Source organism: Tripterygium wilfordii, chromosome 22 (genome assembly GCF_013401445.1).
Source record: "Tripterygium wilfordii isolate XIE 37 chromosome 22, ASM1340144v1, whole genome shotgun sequence".
In the NCBI taxonomy this organism is placed as follows: domain Eukaryota; kingdom Viridiplantae; phylum Streptophyta; class Magnoliopsida; order Celastrales; family Celastraceae; genus Tripterygium; species Tripterygium wilfordii.
Genome location: NC_052253.1, coordinates 13,943,995 through 13,962,030, shown reverse-complemented (window position 1 = coordinate 13,962,030; position 18,036 = coordinate 13,943,995). Strand labels below are relative to the sequence as shown.

Below are 18,036 nucleotides of genomic sequence, written 5' to 3'. Positions count from 1 at the left end.
AAATTAAATCCTCTAAAATGTGTATTCGGAGTCAAAGCAGGAAAATTTTTGGGATTCATAGTTACACAAAGGGGCATTGAAGCAAATCCTGATCAAATTCAAGCAATACTTGATATTCCTTCCCCCACAACAATGCGAGACGTACAACGGTTGGCAGGGAAGATTGCAGCACTAAATCGATTCATCTCCAAATCTTCCGAAAGATGCCACCATCTATTCACAGCATTGAAGAAATCAGCCAATTTCAAATGGACAGAAGAATGTGAGATGGCATTAAAGAAATTGAAAGGATATCTAACCAATCCTCTAATTCTCGCGAAGCCAAAAACTGGTGAGATACTTTATCTTTATTTAGCAGTTTCTGAATTTGCAATTAGTGCAGTACTGCAAGAGAAGAAAACAATCGGCAACATCCGATATATTATGTTAGTCGAAGCTTGCTAGATGCTGAAACAAGGTATCCTTTAATGGAAAAGCTTGTTTTAGCGCTTATCACTGCAGCACGAAAGCGTCGTCCCTATTTTCAAAGTCATCCTATCATGGTGGTAACGAGCTTTCCGATCAAAACAATACTACACAAACCAGAGTTGTCCGGATGATTAACGAAATGGGCAATTGAATTGACCGAGCATGATATCACGTAGCAACCTCGAACCGCAATCAAAGCTCAAATTCTGGCAGACTTCATTGCTGAATTTAGTCCAGGAATGATGGATAATGCTCACAAAGAATTGCATCAAAACAAAGAAGACGATGAAGCTATTTGGCAATTATTTGTTGATGGTTTGAGTAATGCAAAGGGAAGCGGCTTAGGTATCATCTTAATCTCACCACAAGGAGATCAATTCCCTCAAGCTATACATTGCGGATTTCATGCTACAAACAATGAAGCAGAATATGAAGCTCTGATTGAGGGACTGAAACTAGCAAAAGAATTAAAAGTTCAACGTGTCCACGTGACTTCATATTCCCAATTGATCGTTAATCAATTGAATGGTGAATACCAAGCAAAAGATGAAAGAATGAACGATTATCTGGAGTTAGTACAATAGTTGCAACTTGAATTCAAAGAATTCCAGATTAATCAAGTACCTAGAGAAGAGAATCAGCAGGCAGATGCACTGGCGAATTTAGGATCATCAATCAAATTGCAGGCAACTCAAAATATCCTACTGATCTATTTGGAATCACCTGCAATAAATAAACATTCCATGGTGGAACAATCGTTCGTTATTACTGAAGATGATAATGATTGGAGAACACCATTCTTACAATATCTGCAAGACGATATGTTACCACAAGATAAGAATGAAGCCAGAGCATTACAACGTAAAGCATCTCGTTATACGATACTTAATGATATTTTATACAAAAGATCATATCAAGGAGTTTTGCTACGATGTTTATCTCAAGATGAAGCACAATATGCCCTAGCAGAGTTGCATGAAGGTGTCTGTAGAAACCATTCAGGTGGTCGAAGCTTAGCCAGTAAAGTCATGCAAACTGGTTATTATTGGCCTACGCTTCGTGGCGATGCAGCCATATATGTGGCTAAATGTGATAAATGCCAACGATTTTCACAAATCCCACATCAACCCCTAACGGAGCTGGTCCCAATTTCATCAGCATGGCCTTCCATGAGATGGGGAATGGATATCGTTGGAAAGCTTCCCCCAGCTTCAGGACAACGAGTTTTCTTATTGATCTTAACAGATTATTTCACAAAATGGGTAGAAGCTGAAGCGTATAAACAGGTCCGGGACAAAGAGGTTAAAAGTTTCATCTGGAGAAACATCATTTGTAGATTTGGAGTTCCTTATGAAATCATTTGCGATAATGGATCTCAATTCATCAGTCATAAACTCCAAGACTTCTGTAACACCTGGAAAATAAAACTCTGTTTTGCATCACCAAGACATCCACAATCGAATGGCCAAGCAGAAGCTACTAACAAAACGATAGTCAACATACTGAAGAAGAGACTAGAAAATGTAAAGGGAGCTTGGGCCGACGAACTCCCAGGGGTTCTGTGGTCATATCGAACGACAACAAGAACTTCAACAGGTGAAACTCCATTTTCTTTAACTTATGGAACTAAAGCAGTGCTACCAGTTGAAATTGGCCTCCCAACAGCACGATTCGAATGGCAACAAGATAAGGAGAATAACATCATCCTCACTGAAGAGTTAGATATGCTCGAAGAACGAAGAAACACCTCATCTGTTAGAACGGCAGCCTACAAGCACCGGATCACAAAATACTACAACAAAACAGTTAACCCAAGAATTTTCAATATCGGTGACTGGGTTCTACGCAAAGTTTTCCAGAACACACAGCAGTTGAATTCCGAAAAACTGGGGGCCACATGGGAAGGACCATACAGAGTCATAGATGTCGTCGGCAATGGTGCTTACAAGTTGCAAACCAAAGAAGGGCGGATACTTAACAACAGCTGGAATGCAAAGCATCTCAGGTTATATCTTTCCTAAAAAAAATAATAAAATAAAATAAAAAATTTAGTATAAGGATCTGGATGATGAATCACTGAAATGTATATATTTTCTCAATCAAGTTGAATATATACATATATATGCTCAGCATATATAAGTGCCTGACAGACCGTATTATATCACCCCCATCGTCCTATACTTGATTATTGCAGGATCTGTTAGCATATTGGATAAAATATCAAAGTTTGGACGAAGGACAAAGCGACAAAGATTGATGTCCTCCAATTTCCCAAAAGGACATGTATACTTACCCTTTGTTTATTCTAAGATTATTATTTGCATCATAGTTCAAATCTTAAGCATATAGTTAAAGCTATGAACTTCAATTGATAAGAACGTAAAGGAGTTAAGATTGTATTTAAGATTAAAAGGGAAGGTACACGATAGTGAGAATAAAAATATAAGTCTAAATATCGTCTTCGGCTTCAAAAGCGGAAGTTTGCGTTGCATCGATGACTTTGAATTCTTCATATTCTTTGATCATTCGATCAACTTCTTCCTCATTTAAAGTTCCAGCCTTGTAGTGCATCATTACTTCTCCCAAAGCTTTGATTCTTTCCTTTCCAGCAGCAAGAGCACATTCTCCCTTGTAGAAATCGGCATCTTCCTTTGATTATGTCAGTTCATCCGATAGCCGATTCGCTTTCTCGATAGAAGCACTTAGCTCAATTTCACAATCTTTCAGCTTAGAATCAACTTCTTGCAGATCCTTCAATAATATCTCATTTTCTTGAAATTTGATCTTGAAAGCTGAAAGTTCCTCCTCCGTATCTTTTTGTTGTTGCATTATGTTAGACAATTGCCTACCCTGATCTGTAAAGTCAGTTTTCAAAGCAATGTGCCTTCTATCCAATTCATCAAATTTATCTTCAGCTTTCTTTAAAGCTTCAACAGCAGCATTCTTCGTTTTTTCCAATTGAGCTTCGGCCTCCATCCTTAACTTTTTCTCCTGCTCTTCGGCCTTCGAAAATTTTTTAATATCGGCTTGTAATAATCCACTGGAAAGTCGAAGACTCTTTACTTCCTCACTTAACTTTTTGACTTCTTTATCAATGTAAAGCTAAACCGACAAAGCCTGAAAGAAGAAGACGAAGATTATTTTTAAGCTAACATAGAAATATAAAGAGATTGAATTTTGAAAATACCTGAAAAGCATGAGAAATGCTATAAAGAGAAGCATCTCAAGATTCAACTTAGGAGGAGTGAAACCAAGGGGATAAGCCAATTTGTGTAAATCAGGAAATAACTCGACAGGCCTCAAATAAAGGGGGATGTTAGGGATCGACATTTCGAAACTCCTCGCCGGGAGATCAGATGGAAGATCAACACCTGATAATCTTAACTTCTTTTCAATTAGAGCTCTCAGAGGTGAAACTGGATGAACAGGATCTTTTCCTTCTCTTCTCACGGTCTCCTCTATCACTTCATCATTAGGAACCTGAATGATGTCATCGGTCTCCTTGTTCAATCCCGCACTTTCATCTACCAGAGAAGGAGACGATATCCTTAGTTTTTTCTTCCTTATAAGCGTAGAATCATCATCAATATTGCTCTCAGGAACTTCAGGAGCTTCAGTTACTTCAGCAATTGTTCCTAGCTCGCTGTGGAGTCTCAAGCTAGACTCATGTTTCCTCTTCGTCCTCTTCTCTTTAGAGCTTCTCTGGACTTTCTTACTTTCAGCAATCTCCTTAAGAGTCAAAGGAACGATTACTCTTGGAGCCATATGAGATTCTGTCAAAAATTAGAAAAGAAATCATTAGAAACACGAAACAAAACCGAAGACATAAACGTTTTGTCGACTTACTTCCAAAAAGATACTTTGCTGAAACAAATTTCCAATCTCTTTCAGAACGAGGAACCGTCTTCAAAAACAATTGACAATTCCTCTGAGCTTCTTTAGTAATGGTTATCTTAGGAGATTTTCCTGTAATAAAACGACAATTATTCATAATAGGATTGAATGAAGATAAAAGAAATCTAACTAATTTTACCTTGAATATTCCAGGAAATAGGGATAGTGTCATCATCTTCCAAAAGAGTTTCCTTCTTCACCAAGAAATATCTCTTTTGCCAGTTATGATCACTGGATGTTGTCCCAGCGATCAAATTTTCCTTATCTTTCTTCGACAACATAAATCTAGCTACATCTTTTTTATTTTCTTGCCAAGAATAAGCAACAAGAAATTCATAAAGACCAAAAGTAAGATTGTATTTTACACTCAAAGCTTCTAAAGAGAGCAAAATACACCAAGAATTAGGCATAAGTTGACTGGGGGCAACTCCAAAAAATCTTAGCACAGATCTGACTAAAGGTCCTAAGGGAAATCTCAACCCACATCTTAATGCTAACACATATACAACAGTCCACCCTGGAAATTCATACGAAGCTGATTCACCAGGAGCAAGAATTCGCATTTCTATCTCTTGAGGAATTCCAAATTTGACCTTATAACTATTTAAATCTTCTTCTGTTTATTAAGGATGATTCAAGACAAATCAAACACAGCATAAAATCTGGAGATAATCAAGCAAGTGTGAATGCTCCCAACCATGATCTCAGCAGCAACATATCAGGAGAAAATAAAGAAGACAATAAAGTTGACAAATCACAAGGCAAGTGATAAGGAACAAGTAAAAGCATACACACGTATATACAGGATAGAATCATGGATTTTATTGTACCTAGTTACCATACTTAGAGTACCTACACTTTGTATATATTTGACAATACAGATATGAATAAAACAGAACAAAACCTTACAGCCTTATTCTTTATATGGTTTCGGACGAGCCCATCTCTCAAGAGTATTCGATCCAACAATCATCCATGGCTGATAACCAAGGTTCCCTCTCACTTATTGTCACCTCTATCACCACCGACAAAATTGTGCCTCCATTGTATGTTCTCACTACCAATTCTCAAATCCATGATCAACTCACCCCATCCAACTATCCCCAATGGTGTGCTCAGTTTGATGCCATCCTTATTGGCTATGATCTCCAAGGGTATGTCGATGGTACCCTTCCTTGTCCATCTGACACCAGTTCCAACTTCTCCTCTTCCACCACCATACCCACTGAAACTCTCACTCATCGACACTGGATCCGCCAAGACAAACTCATTCTCTCTGCCATTTTCTCGGCAGTCAGCAGCAATATCAAACCACTTATTGCAACCTCCCGTACCTCCAGTGAAGCCTGGAACAAATTGAAAAAGCTATATGCCAGTAAATCCCGCACCCGCGTTCTTCAATTAAAAGAAGAACTCTCCACCATCCAACGAGGATCTCGTTCTGTCACAGAATTTCTTCATGCAATCAAAAAGCTTGTTGATAACTTGCTCTCATTGACAGTTCCATCTCCAATGATGACATCACTCTCTATGTTCTTCAAGGCATCGGTCCGGAGTTTTGAGATATTACTGGCCCAATTCGTACTCGAGAAACTTCATTGACGTTTGAGGAATTACATGACCTCCTTGTTGGTCATGAAACTTATCTTCACAGGATTAACAATGCCTCTCAGCCTCTACTTGCCACTACAAATTATAGCCACAAGAAAACCTCATCTCCAAATCCACGCCAATGGTCCAATGGTCCATCTCATCGTCAGTCCTTTAGTTCCTCTCGTCCCTCACCTCAAACACCCCAACAAGGCCAGTATCGTCCACAATATTATCCTCCAAAATATGATCATCGATCAGGGCCCACTGGATACAAAGGTAAATGTCAGCTTTGTGGTGTTGTTGGTTACTCAGCCAAACGTTGTTCGAAATTCACTTTCTCTGAAGCTACTGCAAATTACACCACAACCAGATCAAATGCAGAAGGAAAATGGCTGGTTGATTCCGCTGCATCCCACAACATGACATCTGATTTATCCAACCTCACAGTCCATGTGGAATATGATGGCACTGATGAGGTTATTCTTAGGGATGGTTCAGGTTTGTCGGTCTCACACATTGGTTCTCTTACCATCACCTCTCCCACTCGTACCTTTTCTATCAAGGATACTCTTTACGTTCCATCAATTAAAAAAAATCTCCTTTCAGTACATCATTTTACTAAACAAAATAATGTCCTCATTGAATTTCATCCCCATCATTTTTTTGTGAAGGATCGGAGAACGGGGGTGATACTTCTACAAGGAGAATGTGAAAATGGGGTCTACCCTCTACCGGCATCTTTGGCAAATCGACCACCACCACCTGAAGCAAATGTTCATGAGCGCACCTCTATTGATGGCTGGCATCGTCGTCTTGGTCACCCTTCCCAACGTATTGTTTCTCATTTGGTTAAGTCTTTTCATTTACTTGCCACCAAAAATCATTCCCATAATTCCTTATGTACTTCTTGCTCTACTAATAAAGCTCATCGACAACCTTTTCGCACAACTAGTCTCACTAGTACATCTCCTCTAGAATTACTATATACCGATGTTTGGGGTCCTTCTCCCATTACCGGAAAGGATGGCTCTCGTTACTACCTCATTCTAGTTGATCACTACACCAAATATATATGGTTGTATCCTATGTCTCAAAAATCTGGTGTGAGCAATATTTTCCCTCAATTCAAGAATTAGGTAGAAAACCAATTTCAAAAACCCGTTAAGAATCTTTATCTTACTCAACATGGTATTAGTCACCTCACTACCGCCCCTCACACTCCACAACAAAATGGAGTGTCAGAACGTCGTCATCGTCACCTTGTTGAAACTGGCCTCACTCTTCTCACTAATACATCTCTTCCTCAATCCTATTGGCCACAAGCATTTCAAACTGTTGCATACCTCATTAATCGAATGCCCACCTCAATCATTCATAATATCTCTCCCTTTGAAGCTTTGTTCGGGTATCGTCCCAATTATCACAAACTCCGCACTTTTGGTTGTCTATGCTTCCCACTTACTAGACCTTACAATTCCACAAACCTAGAACCCAAATCTGTCCCATGTCTTTTTCTGGGTTATTCTGCAGCTCGAAATGCTTATATTTGTGAATCTCTTTCTGATCAACGTGTGTACCACTTCCGTCATGTTCTATTTGATGAAAATAGGTACCCATCTGTTGAACAATCACTAGCCAAGCTCACCGACAAACACTGTCCATCTCAGCATATTTTAGTCACCTTCCCACATGCAATACTACACTCATCAATGTCCACCATGCAAAAGGTGTCACCATCTCAACAACCGGATTTGCCATTGATGCCCGGCTCGATCTCCACTTCATCTTCTCCAGGTATTAACTCATCCCCCTCTCCGATTATAGATTCCCACCCCTCACCTTCTCCAACTGCCCAATCTCTACCCTCCACCTTGTCCATCACCTCTCCACCCGAAAACACTCTGCCAAATAATTCCCCAAATACCCCACCATCTTCCATTCCTCCACCTACCCGAACCCATCCAATGACTATAAGAGCCGTGAACCAGATTTACAAACCCAAGCAGCTCTCTCTAGTCACCAAACACCCAATGCCTCCATCCCTTGAACCCACATGTGTCAGTCAAGCAGTCCAAGACCCTCAATGGCGGGACGCCATGTCTCAAGAATTAACTGCACTTTTACGGCATGGAACATGGGATCTTGTTCCCAAACCTATTGATACTAACATTGTTGGATGTAAGTGGATTTTTAGGATTAAACGCAAACCTGATGGTAGTGTGGACAGATTCAAAGCCCGACTAGTGGCTAAGGGTTTTACCCAACGTCCTGGGTTGGATTACAAAGAAACATTCAGCCCTGTTGTGAAACCGGCAACTATTTGTCTTGTTCTATCTATTGCTATAATGCAGGGGTGGTCTCTTCATCAAATGGATGTCAATAACGCATTTCTCCATGGCCATCTAACGGAAGATGTTTATATGTATCAACCACCGGGCTTCATTGACACTACAAAATCTGGTTATGTGTGCAACCTAAATCGGTCCATCTACGGTCTCAAACAAGCTCCTCGTGCCTGGTACTCAGCTCTCAAACAGGCTCTATTGGATCTTGGTTTCCACAATTCTACTGCTGATACATCTTTATTTGTTTATGTGTTACTGCCTTTTTTTTGGTATATGTGGATGACTTAATTCTCACAGGCAACAACAATGACTTCGTGCGATCAATTATCACCAAACTTGGTCTTCGGTTTTCCCTCAAAGATCTTGGCCACTTACATTTTTTCTTGGGCATTGAAGTTATTCCAACATCTACTGGAATTGTTTTGTCACAGCACAAGTATATCAGGGACGTCCTCTCTAGAACCCAAATGGATGCCGCAAAGAATATGAGAACTCTTTTATCCACATCAACTTCTCTTCATCTCAATGATGGTTCCGCCTCAGTTGATGCCACTGCATACCGAAGAGTCATTGGTGCTTTGCAGTACTTATCCCTCACTCGACCTGACATCTCATTTGCAGTAAGCAAGTTATCATAGTTTATGCATCGCCCAAGTCAAATACATTGGACAGCAACCAAGAGATTATTGCGTTATTTTAAGAATACCTTATTTCACGGCATTCACTTACGCAGAAAATCAACTTTCACACTTTCTACTTTTTCGGATGCTGACTGGGCTGGCAACTTGTATGACCGTACGTCCACTTCCGCCTATACAATTTTTCTTGGCTGCAATCCCATTTCCTGGTCATCCAAGAAACAATGAGCCATTGCTCGCTCCTCGACCGAGGCAGAATATCGTGCATTAGCTATGGCAGCAGCTGAGACTATGTGGCTAAATCATCTTTTACAAGAACTTGGGTATCCCCTCCCCGAACCGCCGACATTATTCTGTGATAACCTCAGTGCTACCCATCTCAGCCTGAACCCCGTACATCATTCTAAAATGAAACATATTCAGATTGATATACATTTCGTGCGTGACTTGGTGAAAAAGGGTTGCTTGACAGTTCACCATGTTCATACAAATGATCAGTTGGCTGACCTACTCACTAAGCCACTGTCTCGCCAGCGCACTGAATATCTAAGGTCCAAGATTGGCCTTCTTGATGGCGGCTCAATCTTGTGGGGGTGTATTAAGGATGATTCGAGACAAATCAAACACAGCATAAAATCTGGAGATAATCAAGCAAGTGTGAATGCTCCCAGCCATGATCTCAGCAGCAACATATCTGGAGAAAATAAAGAAGACAATAAAGTTGACAAATCACAAGGCAAGTGATAAGGAACAAGTAAAAGCATACACACGTATATACAGGATAGAATCATGGATTTTATTGTACCTAGTTACCATACTTAGAGTACCTACACTTTGTATATATTTGACAATACAGATATGAATAAAACAGAACAAAACCTTACAGCCTTATTCTTTATACTGTTAACACAGAAGCAGGGTCCTTGTCTACTACTATATCTTCCTCAACAACCTTTTGCGTCTTACTCTTTGAACGAGTGGTTGGTAAAAAGCTAACCTTAGATGGACTAATTACCTTCTTGCTCGATACACCTTCGGATTCAGAGTAAGATGAAACCCTAAGACTAGCAGTTTGATCTCCTAATTCTTTTTCAGGTATATCACCTTCAGGAAACTCATCTTGAGTATCCCTAATAGCCTGACTTTCACTCGGAATAATTTGGGGACCAAACTTAGATTCGTCCCTCTCGTTTTCTCTCTCAAACCTATCAATAAATTCTTCAGAGGAACCGAACCAAGCCATGATTGAAAATTCGAAAAAGAAGAAATCAAGAAACGTACCGAAAGTCGAATCGTGTTCTTGAAGTTTTAAGATAGTGGGTGGTTACAGTAACCCATTAAAAAACCCCAAGGATTAAATAGTAAATTCAAAATTCAAAAGTTAAAACTCCTCTGAAATCGTTCCTCTCTGAACTAATCAGAGCCGTTCGATTAAAAGTAACTTCTCGATAAATGGCGTAAAAGGCGGCGATACATTATCACATCTCCCTAACAACTAGTCAGAATCGAAGCACGATTCAACTTCTATAGTTGCACTCTTTTCCCTATAAATATACTGAAGAAAAACCAAAGAAACGCCACTTCTAAACAAAAACCTTCTACAATCATGAGTTCTTCCAAACTTCCTATTAGGCCTGAATATCAGAAAATAATGTCCAAACCACCAGCCAAGTCAAATGAAGGACCATCTGAAGTTACAGAAGAACTTCAACAATTGAAGTTCTATCCCGATGGGTATGATCCTTATCAACATGTCTCCGATCTACAAGATCTGTGATACGCTTAGATAAAGACCTCCATGAAGCAGAATGAAGGATAATGGAACTCACCAGAGCCTACAAGTTGGCAGGAAGTTCACTTTATCAACTTCGAGATATGTCAGAATACGCTGCCATGGAGGAAGATCCTCAAAAGCTGCGACAAGCTTTACAAAATATTAATCTTTTTTATGAAAAATAATCTAGTTAGAATGTATCATGCCTTATGGCCAAGACCTTAAAAGCTTGAGCAATTTTAACTATTTATAAATATTATTCCATGTTTATTTAATCTCTGTCAAAAATAAAGCTCTTAGACAAACCAAGAATTTCCTCACTAGATTCCAAGTACATTCAATTTCTGTCACAAATAAAGCCTTTGAATGAAGCAAAAATCTCCTCGTTAGAAGACGAAGCTCTATTAGAGGAAGACGAAGCTCTATTAGAAGAAGACGAAGCTTCCCAAAGTTCCTCCAATAAATTAGCATTAATTCTGATAAATTAACCCTCGAGCAAACTAAAAGGCATTCCAATTCCTCGAAAAGAGACATAGATTGAATCCATAACTGTCCATCTTCCCACTACTTATCACAACTTCCAATAACTTCTTTCATATTCCACTTGTATAAATATGCAAAAGAAGGAATTGAGAGAAAACAACATCTTCCACAAAAAATCTCCAAGGATGGATATTCCCAACCATCCACCCACGAAGAAATCTAGAGTTGATGAAGGTTCTACTTCCAAAGAGATCGAAGACGGAAATGATCCCAGATTCAACCTCTCTCCTATAAGAGAAGAAATATATGAAGACGATCATCAGAAAACCATTGAATCCCTACAAGAAGTTTTGTTGGAAACCAAAAGAAGACTCGAGAAAACAACCGATAAAGTTCAAGACTATAGAAGACAACTCATGGTCTCAAAGTATGCCATCCAAGGCATCTGATATATGTCATGAGGCAGACAAGCAAGTAGCCATGATCCAGATAAATTGTACGAAGCGATCACTAAGATCACAGTACAACTTAAATCTGTTGTAGATGGAATAGATAGTGTTCTCTACACTCTAGATTAAAATTCCTGTTTATTTTCCATCCTTAAGTTCAAAATCGACTATAGCTAAGTTTGTTATATGTTTTGGCCCCTAATTTCTTTGGATCTATTCCCAAAAAAAATTGGGTATGACCAAATGAATGTTCAGGACGAAATCTAGAGGAGAAAAGGAAGAAAAATTATAAATTCCTTGGCAGGAAATCTAGGTAGAAGAAGTTTGACAAGGTCACCTCTCCCATCAATGCCATTAAACCATCACCTTCTGGTATCCATAGCTGCTGTTGACCCTTTATGCTCATGCAATGCAATGTTCCCTCAAGGCTAGATACACTAAAAATACTAATGTACAAGGACTTATCTTTATTATAATCTCTCTTTTTCGTAGCGTAGATATAACAAATATGTACCGACTAACATAACAAATCCACAAACCTCAATAAACAAATAGAGAGGACAACCACAAAAAAAATAACAATAATTCATCAACAATATGAAGAAACTTATTACACTAGCACATGGCTAAGAAAACTCAACTAAAGACATCATCTTATTGATCTGAATAGCAAGCCCTGCTCACTGCAAATCAACCTTCACTACTCAACAATCGCATTTTTTAATTGCCAACAACTGTTGGAAGGTATCAAAACAGCAAGGCAAAATCCTGACTTGCAAAGGTTTTCCAACCCTAGATGACAAAATCCTGGCTTGCAAAGGTTTACCAACCCTAGATGACACAGCTTCCATTCTTCAAAAACCAAAAGCTATAAAGTATAAACCCTTGATGCAACAAAATTTGATCTAATAATAATATAAACCCACCACACAAGAATGGGAGGCAAACTTATGTTACGATGTGCAGGATCCATATAATTAAATTGTCATTATATATTTGAAGAACAATAAGACACTAAGATGGGAAACAAAAGGAAATGAAAAAGGAAAACAAAAGGCACCAGGTTAAAAGTTACTTGCAAACTAAGAAACCCCTTCCTCCATAAAATTATAAAAGAGCTCTTCAGAGCAGATCAGCAACATTTGACGGCAGCTCCTCGATGACCACATTGTAGAATTTCTGAATGTCAAACAACATTCTCTCATCGTCCTTCGTCACAAAGTTAATTGCAACACCTTTTCTTCCAAAACGTCCACTTCGTCCAATACGGTGAAGGTAGTTTTCTGGTTGAGTCGGCAAATCGTAGTTTATGACCAGGGAGACTTGCTGCACGTCAATACCCCGAGCCAAGAGATCAGTGGTGATGAGAACACGAGAAGATCCAGAACGAAATTCTCGCATAATGATGTCACGAGTGTTCTGATCCATATCTCCATGGGTAGCTGAGACAGTATGGTCACGGCTTCGCATCTTGTCAGTCAGCCAATCTACCTTGCGGCGAGTGTTCACGAAAATAACACTCTGGGTGATGGCCAGAGTCTCATAGAGATCACATAGAGTTTCAAGCTTCCATTCTTCCTTGTCAACATTGACATGAAATTGCTTGATACCCTCAAGGGTGAGCTCATCACGCTTTACCAGAATTCTCACAGGCTTGTTCATAAACTTCCTTGTAATCTCTAAAGCTTCAGGTGGCATAGTTGCAGAGAACACACCGACTTGAATTTTTGATGGTAGAAGCTGGAAAATGTCATAGATCTGACAGACAAAACACCATGATTAAAGCAGAAAAAGAAATGAAAATGCAAATAAACCAAACGAACAACAGCATTTAAAGAACTCTCCGAGACTGGGAATAAGCAAATTTGAGATAATAGTAGAGTGACAAACCTGGTCCTTGAAACCTCTTGAAAGCATTTCATCAGCCTCATCCAAAACAAACATTTTAATATAATCAGGGCGAAGGGACTGTCTACGAAGCATGTCAAACACACGACCAGGAGTTCCAACAACAACATGGACACCGGATTGAAGAATGCGTTGATCCTCTCGAACACTTGTGCCTCCAACACAAGCATGAACCTTCACACCAAGATAATCACCAAGAGCTCGCATAACCTTCTCAATCTGTTGCGCAAGCTCCCTGGTGGGTGCCAAAACCAAAGCCTGGCATTGAACCAAATCATAATCAAGTTGCTGCAAAATGCCAGAGCAGAAAGTTGCCGTTTTCCCAGTTCCAGACTGAGCTTGTTGAATAACATCAAGACCCTTGCAGAATGGAACGATACCCCTTTGCTGAATTGCAGATGGTTTCTCAAAACCTTCAGAGATTTTCAAGAATAAAATGATTGTCGAATTTTGGAAAGAGACAAAATAACAAGATTAAGAGAGCAAAGGCAGTCATCTAAGATTCACTCAATTACATCACTAATCAGTACGTTCAGCCAACTAAAAACTACATCGAAAAAGAAATTGTTTACATAAAAGAAGACAATACAATAAGGAAAGCCATTCTATACCTACCGTACGCATAAATGCCCCTCAAGAGGTTCTCTTGCAACTCCATTGCATCAAAACTATCATAGACCTCATCATATGAAGTGAAAAAATCTTGTCCATCAGTTGAGAGACTGCATCGATTGATTTTTCAAACAACGATGAAAAAATTCATATCTAATAAGAAGTTTAGCGGATAAACTTGTGTGTGTGTGAAAGAGAGAGAGAAAGAGAGAGATCACACAGTCAAGAGAATAGAAACAAGAAACTTACAGTTCAGTCATTCTGCTATCATATTGACGAGCATCAAACTGTGATCCTTCTGGTGCCATTCCTGCCATGACTGAACATATAAAGCATGCATCAGTTACCCAACTACTGATAAATGTGCCTTAAGAAGCACAAGATAAGAAAAGGGAAATATACACACGCGCCAAGACAAAAATTCAAGCCAATCATGAGCAGAAGTTAATTCGGTTCATCACAGCAAAAAACACCAAAAATTTCACAGTTCCATTGATAAGATTACCATTGTCCATTGGAAATTTTAACTATCTTCTGAAGAGAATAAATGGCAAACAACAAAAGAAAACACAGTTTTTAAATGCAAAAAACTTCTCTACTTCCTGTCCCTAAATGATCCTTGTTCACAGGGGAAAACAAACCAGAGGCCAAAATAGGCCAAAGAACTTTGTTAGAAAGAAAATGTTACAGAAGAGCCAAACACCACTTCGCCTACTCCTCCACTCCTCCACATTGGCAATGTAATATGGTGCCAAGGATGCTAATATTAAACAGTTGACAAGTCTCGTAAAAACTACCAAATCTACCACCTAATGGCATTATCGCATCCGTAGCACTACATATCCCAGTAAATATTGTCCCAAAAGCTTCTCAATTTATTTGGCATTGACACATCACTATGTGATATGGAAAGTTGAATGATTTGTTATTTTTTAGACAAAAATACCCTTGTTTCTTGCTACAATTACTTTTTATGTAGATGTTGACATCATCTGATGATGTGACTGATTTTTACTTTTTCTTTTCTTAAATAAAAATTCAACACTATTTATCTCTCAAAATACATGTTAGACTTCGAAAAGAATTATATATTTGGAATCAACAAATAATCCTCTTTAAAACAAGATCCATTGTCGGTATGTTTTATCGGGTCAATCTTAATTACATTGTTTTTGACAACAATGTACTAACGATATGGAATGTTGAAAAACAATGTAATAACAATATAGAGAACACAAAAACAATGTAATAACATATGTAATACTAACATGATGAGATTACATAATTTTTTAAAATAATGAAATTTATTATAACATTAAAAATAAGCCTTAAAGGTGAACTTTAGACTAAATTCACGTTTTAAAAAGCATAAATCTTTTTTGTGGTCATTCTTCATGAAATTACATATTACGTTGTTTTTCAAAAATAATATTACATGTATTTCATTAAAAATTTTATTGTTTATTTTAAAAACATTGAAATTTGATAGTTTAACATACAATATATTCACAAACAACTAGAATTAATCAATTTTACTACATAATCCATTGTGTCATTGTTCTTTTAGTTACATTTTTTTAAAAATAATGTAATAATTTTATAGAACGCATAAAAACAATATAATAACTAAAAAAACAATGTAATAATGATCTGCAATACTCAAGTCTCAAGCCAATGTAATAACCGACTTTATTAGTGCAGTTTTGTGTTTTTTTTATTTTAAATTTTCTCTATATATAATTATCTATAGAAAATAATTTAAAAAGGAAAAAAAGTTGGGACCCAATACATACGTCATCTTCCGCGCTTAAGACCCTGTCTTCGCTCCTTCAAATTCAATTTAACCAATTAATTTCAAGAAAAAAAATTCAGATTAATTCTCCAAAAAGAGTGTAGGGATTAAAAAAAGAGAGAAAATAGGAGTAATGTATCTGGACCAAAAATGGCGTGGAATCTCTCGAGTGGAGACGAAGTATTGCCGACAGCGACTTTGTCTATGAGTATGACAAACGACTGACAGAGTTGTGAAGACCAGATCTCAAAAACCAATAAAGAGGGAGGCAGCTATGTGAACGGGTGTAACCTAGTGATATTTAGGAGGAATAAAAATCAAATTTCAAGATAATCCCACATAGACTTTGGGAAGTTGCTGGGATCTAAAAATGCTGGGATATTTAGACTTTTGGTTATCCGATACTGAAAAATATTCTCAAAAGAACACAAAAACACTAACTTAAACCTGTCACACGAAAATAAGAAGGAAACCCAGTAGAAGTCATAAAGCAATCTCCTGAGTCCTGCTTGCCTGTGTTTTCATGAAACGAAACAAAAATAACCCACACGCCCGAATATGACATCAACCATTTGCCCATATCTGATTTAATTCCCAAAAGTAAAGTTTTATCTACTAACATAGAAAAACAAAAGACTGGATCTTCTACTCCATTACTGGCTCCCAATCAGCTAAACAAAAAAAAGGAAGATCCCAAAAAGACCAAATCATAAGAATCTAAGGAAAAAAAAAAACACATCAAAAAGAACCTCGGAAATCACATCCAACCAAAACAACAATATAAAAGAAGACACGGAGATGGAAGAGGATTGAAGAAGACCTGATAGTGATCGATTTCTCGCGAGAAAGAGAGTGTTGGTTTGGGCGTTTTCAGAGTGCGGAAGATAAACTAGGGTTTGTATCCCAAACTCCTCGGATCTGCGCCGTGAGGAGTTGGAGAAAAAGTTACATTCGACTGTGTCTACTTAGGTTCTCCTCTTTGTATTACCCTCTCGTGCCCATCTTTCGTCCACTTTTCCAAAATTGCCCTTCATTTGTTCTGTTAATTATTTTTGGGACAGGTGTTTGTTGAATTACTGGCATTCCTTGCATTTATTAACCTTTTTTTAGTTTTTTTTTTTCTAAAAACGAAATTACCTTCTAAATTAAATTAAGCTCAAATTTTTTTATGTATTCAGTTTTAGATGGGGACTAATTGCACCATTCATTTTTCTATTCATACTCCAAACTAAAAAAATCCATCAAAAATCAGATGATTCTAAGTACATCCCTTTTTCATATTTTTTAAAACAAAAACCATTCGCACCCGATATACCTTTCTTATCAAGCAACAATCTTCAGTCAATCCTATACCGATGAAATCAACAATACTGCCATTATTTCCGTCATTGGCATTGCTATCGTCATCAATTCCCTTGTTGGTTACCATTTATCCTCCCGTGTTACCTATTACATTACCTTGTTAAAATGTTTTACTTTGGTGTTGCAACGAGCAAACAAGTAAAACTTATTGCATGTCATTCAAAACAGTGGAAAAATTATTGGATCATGGGATAAAGTTGCCATCACCAATTATTCACCAAATGAAGCCTGTGATCAGTGATCAGTTTATGTCACTTTTAACGCCAAAATGGCAGCAAAAAAAGGATGCACTTCATCTCAATTAGCATTGGCATGGCTTCATCATGAAGCAGACGACGCTTATTTTTCTTGGGTTTATCTAGAAAATTCAGTAGAGAGATATGAGGAGAGAGAGAAACAGAGAAGTGGATAGGGAAGAACAGGAGTGAAGAAATCCAATGGTAGACAAATGGAGATAGAAAAATGGTTAGGGCTGAGAATAAATGGAGAAATTGATAGGGAAGAACAAGAGGGAAGAAACAGAGACTGAGAAGTGGTTAGGGCGGAGAAGAAACAGAGAAATGGATAGGGAAGAACATGAGGAAAGAAACCGAGACAATGAAATGGTTAGGGCAGTAGGGTGTTTTGAGACAAGAGTTTTTTGGATGTGAATTGGAAAACGTGGAGTGCACACCAAAGTTTTATTATGCGTTTACTTGACATGTATAAATTTATCCAT

The 18,036-nt window shown here is 38.1% G+C and overlaps 1 protein-coding gene and 1 long non-coding RNA gene across 2 annotated transcripts in view; both read right to left on the bottom strand.

The window, feature by feature from the left end:
- The window catches only part of LOC119990469, an 8,959-nt gene extending 2,054 nt beyond the window's left edge, over positions 1-6,905 (bottom strand). Inside the window, exons 1-2 of the long non-coding RNA XR_005466045.1 lie at positions 6,889-6,905; positions 4,329-4,332 (exon numbers count right to left, since the gene is read on the bottom strand). This is a non-coding gene — a long non-coding RNA (uncharacterized LOC119990469). The remainder of the gene's footprint in view (positions 1-4,328; positions 4,333-6,888) is intronic.
- A 5,628-nt stretch (positions 6,906-12,533) lies between these two features.
- On the bottom strand, positions 12,534-16,930 carry LOC119992102 (eukaryotic initiation factor 4A-14-like). The gene is made up of 5 exons (XM_038838725.1): positions 16,777-16,930; positions 14,414-14,483; positions 14,168-14,274; positions 13,535-13,965; positions 12,534-13,402 (listed from the first exon to the last, which is right to left on the bottom strand). The coding sequence occupies exons 2-5, from the start codon at positions 14,479-14,481 to the stop codon at positions 12,767-12,769; spliced, it is 1,242 nt and encodes a 413-aa protein (XP_038694653.1). The 5' UTR covers positions 14,482-14,483; positions 16,777-16,930; the 3' UTR covers positions 12,534-12,766.
- Positions 16,931-18,036: the final 1,106 nt, after the last annotated feature.